This window comes from Meleagris gallopavo, unplaced genomic scaffold (genome assembly GCF_000146605.3).
Source record: "Meleagris gallopavo isolate NT-WF06-2002-E0010 breed Aviagen turkey brand Nicholas breeding stock unplaced genomic scaffold, Turkey_5.1 ChrUn_random_7180001955349, whole genome shotgun sequence".
In the NCBI taxonomy this organism is placed as follows: domain Eukaryota; kingdom Metazoa; phylum Chordata; class Aves; order Galliformes; family Phasianidae; genus Meleagris; species Meleagris gallopavo.
Window position 1 is genome coordinate 88,061 of NW_011216153.1, and position 19,293 is coordinate 107,353.

A 19,293-nucleotide genomic window follows, 5' to 3' on the forward strand; every position below is an offset into this window, starting at 1 on the left:
CGCCGCCGCCGGGCCTCCACGCCATGACTGGGCTGAGCTGCTCCCCGAGGCCGAGGCCTGGCTGGGCCGTGTGGCCGCCCTGCAGGCTGAGGTGTGGAGAAAACCCCATTTTGTGGGTTTTTGTTCTTTTTGGCTCTTGATGTCACAGAATCACACACACAGAATCACAGAACGGCCAGGGTTGGAAGGGACCTCGAGGATCACAAATCTCCAACCCCCTGCCACACGCAGGGCCACCAACCTCCACATCTCACAGCAGCCCAGGCTGCCCAGGGCCCCATCCAACCTGGCCTTGAACACCTCCAGGGATGGACGGGGATCCACAGCCTCTCTGGGCAGCTGTTCCAGCACCTCACCGCTCTCACAGCAAACAACTTCCCCCTGACATCCAACTGAAATCTGCCCTCCCTCAACTTCAAACCATTTCCCCTTGTCCTGCTGTTATCTCCCCTTTCAAAGGGTTGATTCCCCTCCTGTCTGTAGGCTCCCTTTAGGTCCTGCAGGCTGCACTGAGGTCACCTCCAGCCTTCTTTTCTCCAGGCTGAACAAGCCCAGCTCCCTCAGCCTGTCTTTGTAGTGGAGGTGCTGCAGCCCCCTGATCATCTTTGTGGCTCCTCTGGACCCTCTCCAACAGCTCCCTGTCTTTCTTGTACTGGGGGCTCCAGCTCTGGACGCAGTGCTGCAGATGGGGCCTCACAAAGCAGAGCAGAGGGGGACGATCACCTCCCTGTCCCTGCTGCCACCCCTCTGCTGATGGAGCCCAAGATCCCATTTGCTTTCCGAGCTGTAATCACACACTGCTGGCTCACGTTCAGCTCCTCTACCACCAGAAGCCCTAGGTCCTTCCCCGCAGGGCTGCTCTCAAGGACCGCTCCTTCCAGTCTGTGTAGATACCTGGCATTCCTCCAGCCCAAATACAAAACCTTGAACCTCATTTGGTTCACCCAGGCCCACCTTTCAAGCCTGTTGAGGTCCCTCTGAATGGCATCCCTTCCTTCCACACGGATGTCCCCCCTCCATCTTGTCCTGCTCTGTCCCAGCCGCAGGCCGGTGTTCCCGACGTGTTGCTGTGGCTGCGGAGCGGTTCCCGCTGCCTGGCCTGTGCCCGCATCCCCGCACACCTCCTCGCCTGCTCACCCCACGGCCCCGCAGCCTGTGGGCGGCTCTGCGGACGGACGCACACCCTGATGCTGGAGGTAGGGCAGCAAAAGGCCCCTGGACCCCTCACGGCCCCTCAGTGCCTCTTCTATATCCCCTGCGTATCCAGTCTATGTCCCCTCCGTGCCCTCTCCAAGTCTTCTCCATATCCCCTCCATGTCTTCTCCATATCCCCTCCACTTTCCTTCGGTGTCCCATCTGTGTCCCCCCCCATAGTCCCCTCTACAACCTCTCCATATCCCCACCATGTCCCCTATGTGTTCCATCTGTGCCGCCTCCATGTCCTTTCCACAGTCCCTTTATGTCCCCACCATGTCCTTTTCCCCTGTATATCCATTCAACATTCAAACCGTGTCACCTCCATGTCCCCTCCCTATGCTCTTCTCATTCTCTCCCCTGTCCCCTCCGTGTCACCCCCACGTCAACTCCATACCACCTCCACGTCCTCTCCATGTTGCCTCCATGTTCCATTTATGCCACCTTCATGTCCCCTCCATGTCCTCTCCAAGTCTTCTCCATATCCCCTCCACTTTCCTTCGATGTCCTATCTATGTCCCCTCCACAGTCCCCTATACAACCTCTCCATATCCCCTTCATGTCCCATCCATGTCCCATCTATGTCACCTCCCCATCCCTTCCATGTCCACTGCATGTGCCGCCTCCATGTCAATTCCACAATCCCTTTATGTCCCCTCCATCTCCTCTCCTCCTGTATATTCCCTCATTCAACATTCAAACCATGTCACCTCCATGTCCCCTCTCTATGCTCTTCGCATCCTCTCCCAGTCCTCTCCATGTCTCTTCCATGTCCCCTCTGTGCCACCCCCATGTCAACTCCATATCATCTCCGCATCTTTTCCATGTTCCCTCCATGTCCCATTTATGTCACCTCCATGACTCCTTCATACCCTTTTCCCAACCCCTCTATATCTCCATGTCCTCTCTTTATCCCATCTAATTCACTTCCATGTCCCCTCTGTGCCCCATCTACGACATCTCCACATCATCTCCACATTTCCTCCATGTTCTCCACATGTCCCATCTATGTCACTTCCCTGTCTTTTCCATGTTCATTCCACATCCCATCTATATCTTCACCCCATCCCCTCCATGTCCCCTCCACATCCCCTCCATTTTCCCTCAACATCCCCACAATGTCCCTCCTCTTTCTCCATACCTCCCCATGTCCCCTCCATGTCTCTACCCGCCACGTTCCCTTTGTGCCTCACTCATGTCCCCCCATGATGTCCCCAGGCCCCAGGACACCTCCATGCCCAGCTCCGTGTCCGGCTGTGGCTGGGGCGTGTGGCTGAGAGCCAGGAGCTGCCACGTTACCTCGAGGGCCCCCTGCATGTCTATGCTGTGACAGTGAGTGCTGGGCAGGGGACAGAGTGGTGGCATGGTGACGTGGTGACACTGGGACGTAGTGACACCATGACATGATGACATGGTGACGTGGTGATGTGGTGACACTCTGACATGGTGGTGAGATGATACGGTGACATGGTGACACCGTGACGTAGTGACACAGTGACATGGTGACATGGTGACGTGGTGACACTGTGACATAGTGACACCATGACATGGTGACATGGTGACTCCATAATGTGGTGAGGAGGTGATACGTTGACATGGTGACACCATGATGTAGCGACACAGTGACATGGTGACGTGGTAACATGGTGACACCATGCTGAGGTGATATGTTGACATGGTGACACCATGATGTGGTGACATTGTGACAATATGACATGGTGACATCGTGATGAGGTGACACAGTGATGACATAGTAACATGGTGACATGGTGATGTTGGGACATGATATGGTGATATGGTGACGCATTGACACAGTGATGTGGTGACACTGGGACATAGTGACAGCATGACATGGTGACATGGTAACGTGGTGACAGCATGACATGGTGACATAGTGACATGGTGGTGAAGTGATATGGCGACATGGTGGCACCATGATGTAGTGACACAGTGACATGATGACATGTGACATGGTGACACTGTGACGCAGTGACACTGTGACATGGCGACACCATGACGTAGTGATACAGTGACACCATGATATGGGGACATGGTGATGCTGTGACAAGGTGACATGGTCATGTGGTGACACCGTGACATGGTAATATGGTGACCCAGTGATGCTGTGACATGGTGACATGGTGACACTGTGACATCATGACGTAGTGACACAGTGATGTGATGATATGGTGATATGGTGACGCTGATGCTGTGACACGGTGACGTAGAGACATGGTAACATGGTGATGTGGTGACACTGTGACATGATAATATGGTGACATGGTGATGCTGTGACATGCTGACATGGTGATGTGGTGACATAGAGACATGGTGACACCGTGACATGGTGATATGCTGACAGTGATGCTGTGCCATGACAATATGGTGACACTCTGACATGATAACACGATGAGGTGATAAGGTGACACGGTGACACCATGATGCAGTGACACTGTGACATGGTGATATGTTGACAGTGATGCTGTGCCATGACAATATGGTGACACTGTGACACGATAACATGATGAGGTAATAAGGTGACACGGTGACACCATGTTGCAGTGACACTGTGACATGGTGACACAGTGACACCCCATTCCTACAGTACGAGAACCAGACGAAGCTCCTGGGCAAATGGAGCAGACAGGCGCTTCCAGGTCACCCCAGCTTCTCCGACGTCGCTGGCAGAGTGGGGCTGCCCCGCGAGCGCATCCGACCCCCCCAGGGCTGGTGCTGGGATGGGCCATGGGCTGTGGAACCACCACGGAGGTGAGACCCCAAGGGACACCCCTCCCCATGCGTGGGGACAGCAGAGATGGCAGCTGGTCCTGGCCTCAGGCTGCTGTCGGACCCCGAGGCTGGCATGGACGAGGTGTTGGAGGAGGTCTATGAGAACCAGAGCCGGCAGCGTGGTGAGGAATGGGGACCTGCTGCTGTGCCCAGCACTGATGTGGTGAGAAGGGGTGACATGGGGTGCAGCTGAGTGGCACAGACACCCCAGAGCTCAGCTTCTGCCTGCTGCAGGCCGGCATGGCGGTGCCCCCCAAGGAGCAGGTGGCATGTCCCCAAGGCTGGCACGTCACCGATGACTGGCGGGTGGAGGTGACAGGGGCCGTGGATGAGGCTGGTGAGTGATGTTCCCATGTGGGTTGCTGGGTTGGGGGGGTGGCAGAGGTGACAATGACAACGTGGGTGATACAGGATGGGAATATGGGGTGAGCGTGGAGGCCGGAGACCCCTCACCTGCGTGGCACCCCAAAGAGGAGACGTATCACACACAGCGACGGCGGCGATGGCTGCGCACCCGGCATAGGGACAGCAGTGCCCAGGAACAGGAACAGGACACCAATGTCGTGGTGGGAATGGGGTGGCATATATGGGGGTAATGGGGATGGGGGTGGCAAAGAAAAGGGTGATAGGATGGGGGGGACAAGGATGGGGTGGCAGGAACAGGGTGGGAGATATGAGGGTGGAAGGGGATGGGGAGGTGGGGATGGGGTGGTGGATATGAGGATGGTAGGGAGGGGGAGGCAAAAATAGAGTGGTGAGGTTGGGGGTGACAAGGATGGGGTGGCAGGGTGACCAGAGTGGAGTGGCACAGGTGGGGTGGCAAGGAGGGGGATGGCAGGACAGGGTTGAACAGGATGGGGTGGCTGGAAGGGCGTAGCAGGGGTGGAATGGCAAGGATGAGGGTGGGTGACAAGGATGGGGTGGCAGGGACAGGTGTTTGGCCAGCAGCCCCCTGCTCTGAGCACCCTTCTCTCCCCACACCGTCACCTTTGCGCCACCCATCCCTACAGCATAGCCCTGAGGCTCCGGATAAAGCATGGGAGTACGCATCCCTGTGGGGCGGCCGCTTCCATCTGCAGTGCCGAGCGGGTGATGTGTGCCGACGGCGCTGCTGGCATCGGCACATGGTGCCAGAGCTGTCCTCATCTGTGGCTGCCATCTTCCTCCTCGAGGGCACAGAGGTACGGATGGGGATGGACGGAGGGACGAGAGGGATGGGGGTGAAGGGGGGGACCGAGGGATGGAAGGAGGGATGGAAAGGGATGGAGGGACCGAGGGATGGAAAGAGGGATGAAAGGGATGGAGGGACAGAGGGATGGAAAGAGGGATGGAAAGGGATGGAGGGACAGAGGGATGGAGGGAGGGATGGAAAGGGATGGAAAGGGATGGAGGGAAAGGGGATGTGGGGATTTGAGGACAGAGGGATGTAGGGACAGAGGGATGGATGGAGGAATGAATGTAAGGAGGAAGAAACAGGGATAAAGGAATGGAAGGACAGAGGGATGGAGGGAGGGAGTGACAAAGGGATGGAGGGACAGAGGGATGCAAGGATTCAAGGACAGAGGGATGTAAGGACAGAGGGATGGATGCAGGGATGAAGGGACAGAGGGTCAGATGGATGCAAGGGCAGGCAGGGAGGGAGGGAGAGATGGATGCAAGGATGGGGGAACAAAGGGTTGCAGAGTTGGAGGGATGGACAGAGGAATGCTGAGATGGAGGAACAGAAAGAGGGATGCAAAGGTGTAGGGATGCGGGGACAGTGGGACACAGGCACAGTGGGATGGAGGGACATGAGGACAGTGGGACAAGGGGGCCGGGTTGACTGCCCTACCCCACATCCCAACTTGTAGGATGCGGAGGAAATGCCAGAGAGCAAGCAGATGGCAGCAACACCCAAAGGCCGGGGACACCCCCAGCACCCCATTCCTGTCATCCTCTGCACTTTCGAGCGTGAGCCACAGGACACTGGGGGAGGATTTTGGGGGTCCAGGAGTTCCCAACGCTAACACTAGCCCAGAACCTCCTGACATCCCTCCCTCCTTCCACAGGACCCAGCTTCTTCCAACTGCGCTGTTACCTCTTCCAAGCGCTGGAGCTGAAGCCCCACGGCACCAAGACCACAGCAGGTGGACCCCGCCCCCCAGCACCCTGACCCCCCCCCAGCAGCACCCTTGGGTGCTGACAGTGAGTGCTGCTCCCACAGACCCCGTTGCCCACGTCTCCTTCGTGCACGTCAGCCAGAGCACCCGCGTTCTGTCCGGCACTCTGGACCCGATTTGGGATCAGTCGCTGCTCTTCCATCGGGTGCAGCTCTATGGGGAGCCACGTGGGGTGCGGGATGAGCCCCCAGCTGTGGTGGTGGAGGTGTTCGATCAGGATGGAGGGGTACATCGGGGGTACCCAGGGGTGGAGAGCACCTATAGGCAGTGGGCAGCCACGGGTGGGGGCATCCACGCCCTGTCGCTGCCTTGTAGGGTGCTGGGAGCTTTCTTGGGAGAAGTGTATGCACCCCAAAAGTGTGGCTGGATGTGGGGCGCTGGAAGGCCCCCCGGCTGCAGAGATACCCACTGGAGGGGCCAGAGGGGCCGGCCGGGGAACTGCTGGCTGCCTTCGAGTTGCTGCATGAGACTGAGGTGAGAGGTGGACAGCAGGGGGTGGGGTGGGGGCTCCCAGAGCCTGTCCCCCACATTCACATTCCTGTCACCCCAACAGGATGGGGCGATGGCACGGCTCAGCACCCCACCATGGAGACAGGGCACCTTCGGCATCCCCCCAGGCATCCGGCCGGTCCTGCGGCTGATGGCACTGGAGGTGATGCTGGGGACATGGGTGGCAGGGAGGAGAAGGGGGGAGGATGAGGTTTGGGGCAGGGAGGGGTCAAGGACATGGATGAGGACAGGGATGGGGAGTGGGATGAGAAGAGGATGGGGACATGAACAGTAAGATGGGATGGGATGAAATAGGATAAAACGGGATGGAAGGGGACAGGATTGGATGGGATGGGATGCAATGGAAAAGGAAATGGTGGGATAGGATGGGACAAGATAAGATGGGATAGGACAAGACTGGGGCAGGGAGGCTGGGGACAAGGATGTGAACAAAGACAGGACAGCAGTGAGGACAGGAATGGGAACAGGGACAGCAATGGAGATGGGTTGGGGATTGGGTTGGGCACAAGAATGGGGTAGAGGTGGAGAATGGGATGAAGATGGGAAGGGGACAAGGGCAGGGATGGAGACGGGGAGACAACAGAGACAGCAATGAAGAAGACGGAAATGGGGATGAAAAGGACAGGGATGCAGGAAAGGATGGAGATGGGTGAGGGACGGGGGTGAATGGATGTGGGCCCTGCAGGTGCTGGCGTGGGGGCTGCGGGGACTCCGTGGCCGCTCCCTGCTGCCCGTGCGTGCCCCCAGCCTGGAGGTGCAGTGTGGGGGGCACGTCCTGCGCATCCCCCCCATCACCGACCTCGCCACCAACCCCAATTTCCCCATCAACGCCTTCCTGCTATCGCTGGTGAGCACACGGGGACGGGGAGCAGAGCCCACCCGTGGGTGCTAGCAGCCCGGGGTGACGGTGTGGCTTGGTCCCAGCACCTACCAGTGGAGGAGGAGTACGTGCCCCCGATCCGGCTGCGGGTTTTGGACACGCAGGGCTTTGGGTTCCGGCCCCACCTGGGCCAGGCATGCGTGCAGGACCTGGCGAGGTTCCACCGTGAGCCCAATGGAGAGAAGCAGCTGCCCCAACCTCGTGTCCCTGTGTCGGGTTTCAACGCTGGTACAACCCTGTCCCATCTCCACCTCGCCCCTGCTCCATCTCTGCCCATCCATGCCCTCTCCCTAGGACCCTCTACTCCATCCCTGTCCCTTCCCCATCCCTCATATATCCCTGTTCCATCTCTATCCCTACCACCATCCCGTTCCTATTCCTACCCCATCCCTGTCCATCCCTTTTCTGTCCCTCATATCCTCCTATCTCCTCCCTGTCCTGTCCCTGACTCCAGTTCCTCCTTGCCCCATCCCTGTCCTATCTCTGTCCCATACCTGTCCCATCCCATCCATCCCTTTCCCACCCCTGCTTCATCCCTTTCTCATCCCTGATCCATCCCTGTCCCATCCATGCCCCCTCCCTGTCCCACCCCTTCCCCCCACTGTCCCATCCCTATCCCTCTGTAGGACACTCACTTTGTGTCTCCCCAAACACAGCTGCTGCCTGGAGCAGGATTGCTCAGGTGAGCCTCCCCGTGTCCCCTAAACCTGTCCCCATCCCCAAAGCCCAGGCTGTGCCTTGGGGTCCCCCCACCTCCTGTTCCCAAATGTCCCTCCTGCTCCCAACAGATGCTGCCCAGGGTGACCTCCGAGAAGGGGACTGCAGACAAGGTGGGCACAGGAACTGGGGGCCACCAGGGGCCACCAGAGGCACCCTGCCTCACCCTGCTGCCCACCAGGACACGGAGAGGGAGGAGGAGGATGAGGAAGAAGGCGACTGGTGGAGCAAATTCTACATGGCCGTGGGAGACAAGGCAAAGAGCCACTGGCGAACACACAGGGACAGCCTGAAGGTGAGGGGAACAGTGTGACAGGGAGCAGGGGATGGGGATGGGGTAGGAAGGACAAAGGTGAGGATGGGGGTGGGAATAGGGTGGGACTGGGACAGGGGTGGGGTGGTGGTAAGAACAAAGATGGGAATGGAGGCAGGGATGGTTGGTGATGAGGATACAGGGATAAAGATGGGATGGGAACATGGTAGGGATGGAAACTGGGGGAGAAACAGGATGGGGATGGGGAGAAACAGAATTAGGGAAGGAAAGTGATGAAGAAATGGTTGAGATGAAGATGGGGACATAGATAGGGACTGTGATGAATACACGATGAGGACAAGGACGGGGACAAAGCTGCAGATGGGTGGTGAAGATGAGATGAGGACAAGGACAGGAATGGGACAGGAATGAAGATGAGCTGGGGACAGGGACAGTGATGGGATGGGAACAGTGATGAAGAAGGGGACTGGAAGAGGAGAAACACCAAAGCAGGGATGGGGACAATGCCAGCCCCGCTGTGCCCCCAGGTGTACAGCTGCGAGCTGGAGGCGGTGCCCAGATTCGAGGGGCTGCAGGATTTCTGCCAGACCTTCCCCCTCTACCAGCCGGGGGGGCACCAGGGGGACGACCCCGTACCTGTAGGCGAGTTCAAGGTGAGACCCCCGTGCCCCAGGGACCCCAGACCCAGCATGGGGGCACTCGGGGTGCACGGCCAGGCTGTCCTCCATTCCCAGGGGCTGTTCTCTCTCTACCCCCTACCCGAGGACCCCAGGATGCCCCCGCCGCCCCGCCACTTCCAGGAGCTGCCCCCCAGCCAACCCCAGAAGTGCCTGGTGCGTGTCTACATCGTCCGTGCCTTCGACCTGTCCCCTCGTGACCGCAATGGGATGGTAAGGCCACCCCCGTGTCCCCCCACCCCGTGTGTCACCATCTGTCACCCTGACGGCCCCCTCCCTGCTGCCAGTGTGACCCCTACGTCCGTGTCTCGTTGGGAACAAAGACACTGGGCCAGCGTGACCAGTATGTGCCCAACACTGTGGAACCAGTTTTTGGCAGGTAGGGCCACCATGGGTGGCTTGGTGGCACTGCCACTCCTGGCTGGCAGAGAGGAGAGGTGCCCAGGAGAGCTGCTGGGGCTCTATGCTGGAGGATCCCCATTCCCCATGCCACCAAATCCCTAATTTGCCTGCAGGTCTCTGTGCCAGCAGGTCTCTGTTACTGTGTCCCCATTCCTCGTGCTGGAGGGTCCCTGTACCACCACATCCCCATCCCTCATGTCAGCAGGTCACCATGTCACCAGCTCCCTATTCCCCATGCAGATGTGCCCCTATAACACCACATCATCATGGCAGCAGGTCCCCATGCCAGCACGATCCCATTCCCATGCCACTAAGTCCCCATGCCACTAAGTCCCCATGCCACCAGCTCCCTATTTCCCATGACAGTAAATCCCATAACAACAAGTCCCCACACTAACAAGAATCCCATTCCCCATGTCACCAAGTCCCCATTCTCCATACCAGCAGGTCCCCATGCCATCAAGTCTCCGTTCCTCTTGACAGTAGGTCCCATAACACCAAGTCCCTATGCCACTGAGTTCCCATTCCCCACGCCACCAAATCTCCGTGCCACCAGCTCCCCAGTCTCCATGATAGTAGGTCCCATAACACAAAGTCCCCATGGCACCAGGATCCCATTCCCTGTGCCACCAGCTCCCCATTCCTCACGACAATAGGTCTCATAGCCAAGTTCCCATGCCACCGAGACCCCATTCCCCATGGCAGTAGGCCCCATAAAACCAAGTCCCCATGGCACCACACCAGCTTCTTGTTCCCCATAGGTCCCATAAAAATGAGTCCCTATGCCACCGAGTTCCCATTGCCCACGCCACCAGCTCCCCATTCCCCATGGCAGTAGGTCCCATAACACCCAATCCCCACACCACCAGGATCCCACTCCCCACACCACCAGCTCTCTATGCCCCCCAGTCCCCACACTAGCACATCCCACACCTGTCAGCCACTGCCCTGGTGCCAGCAGCTCCCCATGCCCACCGGTGCCTGTCCCCACGTGGGCTCACCTTGGGGCTGACCCCACTGCCAGGATGTTCGAGGTGATGGGCACCATCCCGTTGGAGAAGGACCTGAAGGTCTCACTGCTGGACCACGACCTGCTGCCACCCGACCAGGAGATTGGAAGCACCACCATCGACCTGGAGAACCGGCTGCTGTCCCGATTCCGTGCCCACTGCGGGCTGCCCCGTCTGTACCGCACGTGGGTGACCCCCAGAATGGGGAGGGGGCTCTGAGATTGGGGGTAGGGATGTGGGGAGGGGGTGGGTATGGAAGGATGAGGACAAGGGAGGTGAGGAGGGCACAGGGGTACGGAGATAAGGAGGATATGAAGGGTACAGGGGTATGGGGACAAAGAGATGGGGACACAGACATGGGGAGGGCACGGAGACATGGGGACAAGGGGATGGGGGAGATAGGGGGACATGGGGGCAGGGAGATGGGCACAAGGGTACGGGGACAAGATGGGGAGGGCACGGGGACATGGGGACACGGAATTGAGGAGGGCATAGGGATGAAGGAAGGTGGGGAAAAGGAGGTGTGGAGGGCACAGGGGAGGAGGTGGGTGCATAGGATAGTGACAGGACTGGGAATAGGAAATGGGGACAGAGTGGACAGGGGTTTGGGGACGATGAGATGGGATGGGACAGGAGCAGGGATGGAGATTGGTTGGGTCCAAGGGGATGGGCAGAGGGAATTGGGAACAGGGAGGTGGGACAGGGTTGGCATAGGGGGCGTGGGGAGCTGGGAAGAGCATAAGAGGAACTGGGAATGGGGTGTGGGATGGGGTTGGCACAGAAGACACAGGGAGCTGGGAAGGGCACATGGGGACGGGCACGGGGAGCTGAGGATGACACAAAGGGGAAGATGAGGGGATTGGGTGGGCACACGGCTACAGGGTGGGCACAAAGGGATGAGCACCACAGCCCTCGGCCCCACACCGTGCCCACAGGGCTGGCCCTGGATGCTGGCGGGACCAGCTGAGCCCCAGCCGGGCACTGGAGCACCTGGCTCACACCCGGGGGCTGCAGGCACCTGAATTCAGCTCCGAGGGAACCACCGTCATCTTTGGGGGCTCCACCTTCCTGCTGAGCCATTTCGGTGGGTTGGGGTCCGGGGGGTGTTGGGGGTGGGCTGATGGATTCCCTCCAATGGTCCCTCCAGAGGGTTTGGCATTGCAGAGAGTGGACCCCCCACGTATCGTCACCCCGGGGAGCCCCGGGAGCGCCTGGCCCTGCATGTGCTGCATACATGGAACCTCGTCCCCGAGCACCTGGAGACCAGGACGCTGTACAACAGTGCCCAGCCTGGGCTGGAGCAGGTGGGGATCGGGTGGTGGGACAGCGGGGTGTAAAGAAATGTCGGGGGGTGATGGGGGAAGAGAAGTGATGGGGATAGGGGAACCCAGATTGATGCTGGGGACTGTGGGGTGGTGGGGACAAAGCTGAGGCTGATGGAAACCTCAGGCATCGAGGGAATGCAGTGGGGCGAGAGGGAGGGATGCTGATTTGGGGGCAATGGGGACCCTGGGGTGACAGGGACAGCCCAGCGGGGAGGGATGCTGGTTTGGGGACAATTGGGACACCACACCATAAAGCGGTGCTTGGGGATGATGGGAACGGGGTGGTGGGGTCGGGGGGGGGGGGGGTCCTAAAGGCGATGGGCACAAGGTGGGATGCTGGGGGTGGGTGACGGAGACCTCACAAGGGGACAAGTGGCAGCACATCCACCCCGTGGCACAGGGCAAGGTGCAGATGTGGGTGGACATCTTCCCCGCCAGCCTCGGCCCCCCTGGACCCCCCGTGGACATCACTCCCCGCAAACCCCAGAGGTGAGCGCTCACCACCATGGGACAGGGACGTCCCCTGGGGATGGGAGGGTGGTGACACAACCCCCCTCCCCAGCTATGAGCTGCGCTGTGTGGTGTGGAACACCCGCGACGTGGAGCCAGGGGACATCAGTGCAACAGGGCAGAACATAAGCGACATCTACGTCACCGGGTGAGCGCGGGGCCACCGCTGCGTCCCAAAGGCCATGGGGACAAGGCGGGGGGGCCATGAGGACAGCTGTATCTCCCTCCCCATGGTGTGCAGCTGGCTGGATGGGCTGGAGGAGCAGAAGCAGAGGACGGACGTGCATTACCGGGCGCTGCAGGGCGACGGCAGCTTCCATTGGCGCTTCGTCTTCCCCTTCCAGTACCTGGCAGCTGAGCAGTGCTGCGTGCTGCCCCGCAAGGTGCTGTGCCCCATGGTGAGGGGGGAGAAATGAGGTTTTGGGAGCTGAGCGTGACCCCCTTCTCCTCCCCTCGCACCGTGCAGGAGCATTTCTGGAGCCTGGATGAGACGGTGCTGAAGGTGCCCCCGAAGCTCATCCTCCAAGTGTGGGACAACGACAAGTTTTCGGCTGATGATTTTTTGGGTGAGGGTACATCTGCCCACCCGAGGAGGGCACAGAGGGACGCCCAGGGCTGACACTTCTCCCTGCAGGTGTCCTGGAGCTGGAGCTCACCCGGCTGCCCCGTCCAGCCCAGCGACCGCAGGACTGCACCCTAAAGCCACGTCTGAGCCCCTGGCTCTGGGGGAAGACTCGGGGACCCCCCCGTTTCTCTCTATTCCGACAGAAGCAGGCGCGGGGATGGTGGCCCTGCGTGGTGCACGAGGGTGGCACGCAGCGCATGGCGGTACGGCGGGGAAGGGGGGGAGGCAGTGGGATTTGGTGGGGAGGAGAAAGGGCAGCGAAACACATCCTGCCCCCGCATCCTCCTGTAGGGCAAGCTGGAGCTGAGCCTGGAGCTGCTCAACGAGAAAGAGGCAGAAGAGAGACCGGCGGGGAAAGGCCGGGAGGAGCCCAACGCGTACCCAACCCTGCAGCCCCCCGTGTGAGCCTCCCAGACCCCAAAGGGCGCAGAGGGGGAGGCAGAGGTTGGGGTGACACGGCTCCGTGTCCAACAGGCGGCCCGACTCATCCTTCCTACGGCTGCTGGCCCCACTGCGCGCCCTGCGCTACGCCGTCTGGCGGCGGCACCGCTGCCGCATCACCGCGACCCTGGCGCTGCTGCTGCTGCTCCTTCTGCTCCTCAACTTCATCTACTCCGCCCCGGTGAGCACGGAGGGGCCCCCAAACTCCCTTCTCCTGCTGCTCACAGGGCCCTGCTGAGCACCCCCTCCCCCCTTCCTCGTTCCTCCTCCCCCAGGGTTACGTGGCCATGAAGCTGGTGAATCCGCTGGGGGGGCTGCATCTCTTCGGTGCTGGGAGCAAACACTGAGCATCCACAGCATCGGCAACCTCGGAGCACCGAGGGGACGCGGCCACATCACCTCCTTAATAAAATCAGAACTGAGAGGGGCAAGGCAGAACGGCTCTGTGAGCGGAGCGCCAGGAGGAGCTCAGCACAAGGAGCTCAGCAGTGCCACACACACACCAACATTTATTCCAAGACACGTTACAGCTGGGAAGAGGTGCACACGTTTCACTCCTGGCTCTCAGGCAAAACAGAGGCAAAACATCACAGAGCAGCCCCTTCCACGCTCCACGAAGGCTCTTCGGGCACTTTAACAAGCTTCCATCCACCCCAGTATAAGCATCCTGCCCACAAGGCACCGTTCCCCGCACACTGGGACCCACCCTGGGTCAAAAACACAGCTCCCAGCCCTGCCCCGCAGCACCCATAAGCAGAGAGCTGCCAGCTGGATGTGCTCAGAGCTCTAAGGGACGCACTGACCTCCCGTCCCTGTGGGCACCCCCCAAATCCACGAGAGCAGCTGCAGGAGCCCAATGCAGTCCCCGGGGCGAAGGTGGTCGCGCTGCTTCTTCCCACGAGAGAAAAACAGCGAGGAGTCACTGACAGAAGCAGTCACTGAGGTAGGAATAAACCAGGACTCCCTGGAAGGCAGCGAGGGCTGCGGCTCTGAGAGGCCCCCGTGGTTCAGCTGCTCCTGGTGGGAGCAAAGCAACGACATGCAGGCAGTGTGGGAGGGGTGTGGAGGCACAGCATGCCAGAGAGGGACAGAGCTGAGCCCCAGGGCAGCAGCAAACAGGGATTGAGAAGGGAGAGTGTGGTATTAAACCCTGGCTGGGTGGGGAAGCAGTCAGCGTGTCCTCAAAACACCCAGCACTGAGGGTTAACGGATGGAGGGGCTGCACACAGGTTTGAGGTGCGAAGAAAAAGCAGGAGGGGCTCTAAAGAGGGTCTGAGGTGGGTGATGGGAGCAGCCTGAGCAGGAGAACAGCTTGGCAAAGCCCTCCTGGAAACGAAACCGCTGCAAGGGGGATGTTGCAGGAACCTGGCAAGGAAAGCAGGGCTGGGACTTCACAGGCAAAGCGGTGACCTCCACCGATGTGTGATGGCAGAGCCAGCCCAGCGCTGCCCCTGCCCTGTGAGCCACCTCCAGCAGCCCCCAGAGCCCAGCTCCAGCTCCCAGCGGGCCTTCAGAGGACAGAGCTTCATCCCCAGCACAACGCGGGTCCCCTCTGGCACTGGGGGAGTCCTGGAGCCCAGTGACAAACAGCAGCCGACCCCACCGTGGTTCTTGGGGACACCGGGGGTGCTGCCACGAGGCAGTCTGTCACACTGCAGCCGTCAATAGAAATGCTTCCGGCTCTGCTCCTGCCACTTGTTGTACACAATGACTCCGATAACGATGGCGAAGACGATGGCCACGAGGGAGAAGAAGACAATTAAGAAGAGAGCCAGGCCGCTCATGGGCTCCAGTGGTGCCTCCACTGCAGGGGAGAGGAACAGCCGTGAGACCTCAGTTGCTGCACAGCAGCTCACTGCCATCCTCCCGACCGAAGCGGGACGATTCTTAATGGAGCTCAGCTGCTTTGCTGCTGAGTTGCCACAATTTCTGCTCCTTGACCCCCCCTCAACTTACTTCCTGGCAGCTTGAGGTTGTCCACCACAGGCAGGTACACCTCCTTGTCCCGCCGCTCCTCCTCCGGTGTCCGCTCCACCGTCAGTTGGTACAGCTTCAGAGAGATGATGTCGTGGTTGTCTGCAAGCAGAGCAGATGAACCCTGAGGTGTCACCCACCAAAATGGCCCCAGCCAGGGATGTGAGTGCCACTGGTGGCACCGTGGGACGTCGTCACTCAGCCCACAGCCCCAGGATGCCAGCTGTCCCCTCCCAGCAGAACTCACCTCCTCAGGGCAGGCTCTACGCTCCTCCAAAACCTCCAACAGGAACCTTTAAGCTACTTAAATCAAGAAACAATAGCCCAGACCGTCTGCTTTTGAGTCAGGTCATTCACCCTCCCCCATTGCAAAAGCAGGGTGTTAGAATCAGCCTCACATGACCCTATTTCCTTTGCTTGTGACCGCAGTGTTATTAGTGGGACAACGCGAGTGCTCCAGGCCAGCCTGCCAGCTCCCAGGGCATTAGGCAGAGATCTGAGGAAGAAAAGGAACTTTTGTTGGAGCCAACAACGGCCCCAGACGCCAGCCAGTGTGCTTTCATAGGGCATAACTCAAAATCAGGCTTAAAACCTGCCCGGAGAGACAGAGCTGGGTAACTCCGGGCCTCACAGCACCCCAAGCAGCACTGCAAGAGAAGGGATGAGCAGAGAAAGGCAAAGAGCTTCAGCCCCTGCAAGGCACCACTTCCATCAGCCCACACTGCACCCTTCCCCAGCACCACTGCCCTGTGGTTAGTAAATGGAAAGAGCAGACTACAGCTGCTCTGACAACACAGCCAGCACCTCTGTGTTTTAAGAGCAGTGTTTTAACCCCCAGCAGTAGGACAGCAGTGATCTCAGTGCTGCCCTCAGGTTCTGCCCATCACTGCGGGTTGAGCCATGAGGGTACAGATGAGATTTTCAACCCTCGCTCTGTTCTGCTCCTCTCGAGGCACGCAGCTTGGGGACAAACCCTCCTGAGTGGCTGCTGATTGGTAGGAAGGGCTGGCTGAGCTCTGCTCATGTCACTGCCTGGAGGGAGCTCAAGGAAAGCTGCCTGAGGAGCTGCACAGCACCCCCACACTGAGATCTGAGCTCCCCAAGATGAAAAACGAAGTTCCCTCAAGCAGGGAGAGGTCCTCAGGTGCTCTGTAAGCCCCACCACACCTCAGCTGCACCTCCAAACACCCAAAGCTGCACAAGAGCTGCTCAGCAACCACTGCTCGGGGCCACGCAGCAGTACCTGAGAGGTCTCCAGTGACAGAGGAGGTCCCAAAGTAGTACCCACGGGGCAGGCGCACGCCAGGCACGTCGATGCAGTCCCTCCACTCCTGCTTACCATCAATATCTATCAGCACCTGGAAACAAAGAGGTTCTGGTAGCACCAGGTGCCAGCACGGCCGTCTGAAAAACCCCAACAAGCAGCACTCACTGTCAGCCTCCTCTTGACGTAGCGGATGACCAGGAAGGTGTCGTGGTTGAGGTTGCGCACCATGGCTGTGCAGCCCCCCAGCTCCGTGGGTCTGCCATCCCTGTCGTGGTCGTAGGTGAGAGAGCCGTTGTTCACCATGGCAGAGATGTAGGGGAAAACACGCTGTGGGGAGAAGGCCAAACTCAGCTCCCAGCTCTGCCCCAGCATCACAGCGCGCCTTGCAGGGTCTGGAAATGCTGAATTTTGGGTGGTCCCAGCTGGAAGCAGGAGCTGGGATCACTGTGGGTCCTTTCCCACTCAGGGTATTCTATAATTGTGACTCTATGATCCTATGACATCCTACTGACCCCAGGCTCCTTCACCCCAGCTACGCTTCCCCAGAAGCACAATCCCTGCTCACCCCCTCACCTTGGCTACCACATATGTAGGACAGAAGAGAAAGTTCTCATGCTTGCTCCCTGCTCACACAGGGGTGTCTGCAGCTCCAGCGAGGGAATTCCCTTACCGAGAGGACAAAGTAATACCAAGCAACTCGGAAATGGGTAAGTCAGCAAGAGCAAGTACCTGATTTCCTGGGCTGTACCTCCTCTTCTGAGCCTGCGAGTCCAGTATCGCAAAGCAAGAAAGAGCACAGAAGCAAAATGGTCACAGACCAGAGTTTAGCATGAAATTGCAACCTGGGAATCCTCCGTGCACAGCTCAGCGAGGGCTAAAGGCAGAGGGGGGTTCAGCTGCTGGGGCACACAGCCAGGATGCAGCTGGCGGGCTAGAGAAGCACAACCACAGCCCTGCACATCTGCAGGACCAACACCACAGCAATCCCTGCACGGTGCCAGGAACACCACAGGCTTTGGTCAGAACGCAGCAAGGCACCGCTATGAGCGCAGCCAGGGCTGCTAGCAATGTCTGAACAAAGCTGGTGGTTGCTCTTTGTTTATTCAGCAGCTGCAAGGTCAGGGTGCATCGCAGCAGTGCCTCCTGTATCCTCTGAGGGCTGCAGAGAGGAACGAGGGCAGCCCTGGGGGCTATGGGGAGAGCACTGAGCTCGTGGGGGTAAAACAGTGCCTGTTTACTCAGAGAAGCTGCAGTTACAAAAAGGTGAATTGTTTCAGGAGTGACAATACCAACACCGGGATGGGGGAGGCCAGGTTTTAACTGCCTCACAACCCCAGTCAACACCAAAGAGCCCCCAAACAAAAAGCAGACGCAGCAGGCAGAGTAGCAGAGTGCAGGCACTCTGTGCCCCCTCCAGAAAGCAGCCCCAGCACGCAGCCAGCTGGGGGGGCTGCTCAGCTCCTGCTCTGCTTGAGCTCTATGAAGCCCACGTGTGCTTCCCCCCAGCTGCTGCTTGCCTGCAGCCTTCCAAAAGCTCAGCAGCTCACCACACAGTGCTGGCGACCCATTTGTTTTCTCCTACCCTGCTTTTTCTGGGTGAAGTTGACAACAAATCTGCCTCACTACAAAGAAACTAACCACGCAGAGAGGAGAAGGAGGCAAGGCAAGCTGAGTAATCCCTGCTGGCAGCCAGCTGGCCTCCAATTTCAGATCCAAAAAGCTCACACCTCGCTGGCTGCAATTTGAGCTTGGTGCTGAGCTGCCCACGCTGCATCCAGCAGGGTGCACATCACCCCCCAGCTCACCTCCTGCTGCTTCTCCTCGTTGGGGTAGGTGTCCACAAACACCCCCAGGCCCAGGAAGTTATCCTTGCTTCCAAAGACAGGCCCTGGGGGGAAAGACAGACAGTAAGAAGGACAGCAGGGAGACAGAGGCCCTGCAGTTCCTCAGGGGGATCCAAAGGAGTGCACAGAGCCACTCTGGCCACCACGTGCCCCCAAAGAGGTGACACCAACAGCCCTCCCTGCAGGCACAGCCTTCCTCCAAGGGTTTACCTTGCTGCATGCGGTCTTTGGTGTACCATATAGCAAAGCCATCACCGTTCAGGTTCTTCTTGCCTTGCCCATGGATTTTGAAGTGCACCTGCATCTCCCAGTCACGGAGGTAACACGGCTGCGAGGAGGAACAACCCCTCAATCCCAGAGTCTCTCCTTTGGAACCCATTTCTCCACCCCCAGCCCAAGTCCACACACCTCAAGCCTCCCCAGCACCACTCAGGACACCATTTTTTCCCCTAAAACCTCTCATCCCAGTGCCATCCCCACCCCAACATTCCAGCTCCAAACCCATTTGCGTGACCTCCCCGCCCATCCCAGATCCCTGCACTCCAAAACCTCTCTCTTAATCTATTTCTCTACCCCCGCCCCTTAAGTGCAGACACCCCACATCCCTGACCCCCTCCCTACATTCTCTCCCCCCCAGATCTGAATCCATTTCTCCAGTCCCATTTTATTGTCCCCCACATACCTGACCCCCCCC

At 59.1% G+C, this 19,293-nt stretch overlaps 2 protein-coding genes across 3 annotated transcripts in view; one reads left to right on the plus strand and one right to left on the minus strand.

Moving 5' to 3' along the window:
- FER1L5 (fer-1 like family member 5) overlaps window positions 1–13,965 on the plus strand; it is a 21,152-nt gene extending 7,187 nt beyond the window's left edge. The window contains exons 20-51 of the mRNA XM_019611752.2: window positions 1–91; window positions 1,041–1,196; window positions 2,413–2,526; window positions 3,800–3,963; window positions 4,033–4,147; window positions 4,219–4,321; window positions 4,396–4,550; window positions 4,995–5,165; window positions 5,835–5,934; window positions 6,033–6,110; window positions 6,188–6,369; window positions 6,459–6,617; window positions 6,697–6,795; window positions 7,339–7,500; window positions 7,578–7,761; window positions 8,190–8,215; window positions 8,322–8,363; window positions 8,432–8,545; window positions 9,052–9,177; window positions 9,259–9,414; window positions 9,489–9,580; window positions 10,628–10,798; window positions 11,549–11,697; window positions 11,778–11,917; window positions 12,339–12,427; window positions 12,501–12,596; window positions 12,690–12,831; window positions 12,915–13,014; window positions 13,083–13,276; window positions 13,365–13,474; window positions 13,548–13,695; window positions 13,790–13,965. The exon at window positions 1–91 is cut by the window's left edge and continues 66 nt beyond it. Of these exons, the coding sequence (XP_019467297.1) occupies window positions 1–91; window positions 1,041–1,196; window positions 2,413–2,526; window positions 3,800–3,963; window positions 4,033–4,147; window positions 4,219–4,321; window positions 4,396–4,550; window positions 4,995–5,165; window positions 5,835–5,934; window positions 6,033–6,110; window positions 6,188–6,369; window positions 6,459–6,617; window positions 6,697–6,795; window positions 7,339–7,500; window positions 7,578–7,761; window positions 8,190–8,215; window positions 8,322–8,363; window positions 8,432–8,545; window positions 9,052–9,177; window positions 9,259–9,414; window positions 9,489–9,580; window positions 10,628–10,798; window positions 11,549–11,697; window positions 11,778–11,917; window positions 12,339–12,427; window positions 12,501–12,596; window positions 12,690–12,831; window positions 12,915–13,014; window positions 13,083–13,276; window positions 13,365–13,474; window positions 13,548–13,695; window positions 13,790–13,861 (4,000 nt within the window). The 3' untranslated portion in view covers window positions 13,862–13,965. The remainder of the gene's footprint in view (window positions 92–1,040; window positions 1,197–2,412; window positions 2,527–3,799; window positions 3,964–4,032; window positions 4,148–4,218; window positions 4,322–4,395; window positions 4,551–4,994; window positions 5,166–5,834; window positions 5,935–6,032; window positions 6,111–6,187; window positions 6,370–6,458; window positions 6,618–6,696; window positions 6,796–7,338; window positions 7,501–7,577; window positions 7,762–8,189; window positions 8,216–8,321; window positions 8,364–8,431; window positions 8,546–9,051; window positions 9,178–9,258; window positions 9,415–9,488; window positions 9,581–10,627; window positions 10,799–11,548; window positions 11,698–11,777; window positions 11,918–12,338; window positions 12,428–12,500; window positions 12,597–12,689; window positions 12,832–12,914; window positions 13,015–13,082; window positions 13,277–13,364; window positions 13,475–13,547; window positions 13,696–13,789) is intronic.
- Window positions 13,966–14,003: 38 nt separating this feature from the next.
- Window positions 14,004–19,293, minus strand: part of LMAN2L (lectin, mannose binding 2 like) — a 6,814-nt gene continuing 1,524 nt past the window's right edge. Inside the window, exons 2-8 of one of the 2 annotated variants that reach the window (XM_010728177.2) lie at window positions 18,810–18,927; window positions 18,561–18,643; window positions 17,485–17,517; window positions 16,921–17,082; window positions 16,732–16,846; window positions 15,471–15,590; window positions 14,004–15,318 (exon numbers count right to left, since the gene is read on the minus strand). In XM_010728177.2, coding sequence (XP_010726479.2) covers window positions 15,176–15,318; window positions 15,471–15,590; window positions 16,732–16,846; window positions 16,921–17,082; window positions 17,485–17,517; window positions 18,561–18,643; window positions 18,810–18,927 — 774 coding nt within the window. In that variant the 3' untranslated portion in view covers window positions 14,004–15,175. The remainder of the gene's footprint in view (window positions 15,319–15,470; window positions 15,591–16,731; window positions 16,847–16,920; window positions 17,083–17,484; window positions 17,518–18,560; window positions 18,644–18,809; window positions 18,928–19,293) is intronic. The other variant, XM_019611751.1, reaches the window with a different exon arrangement.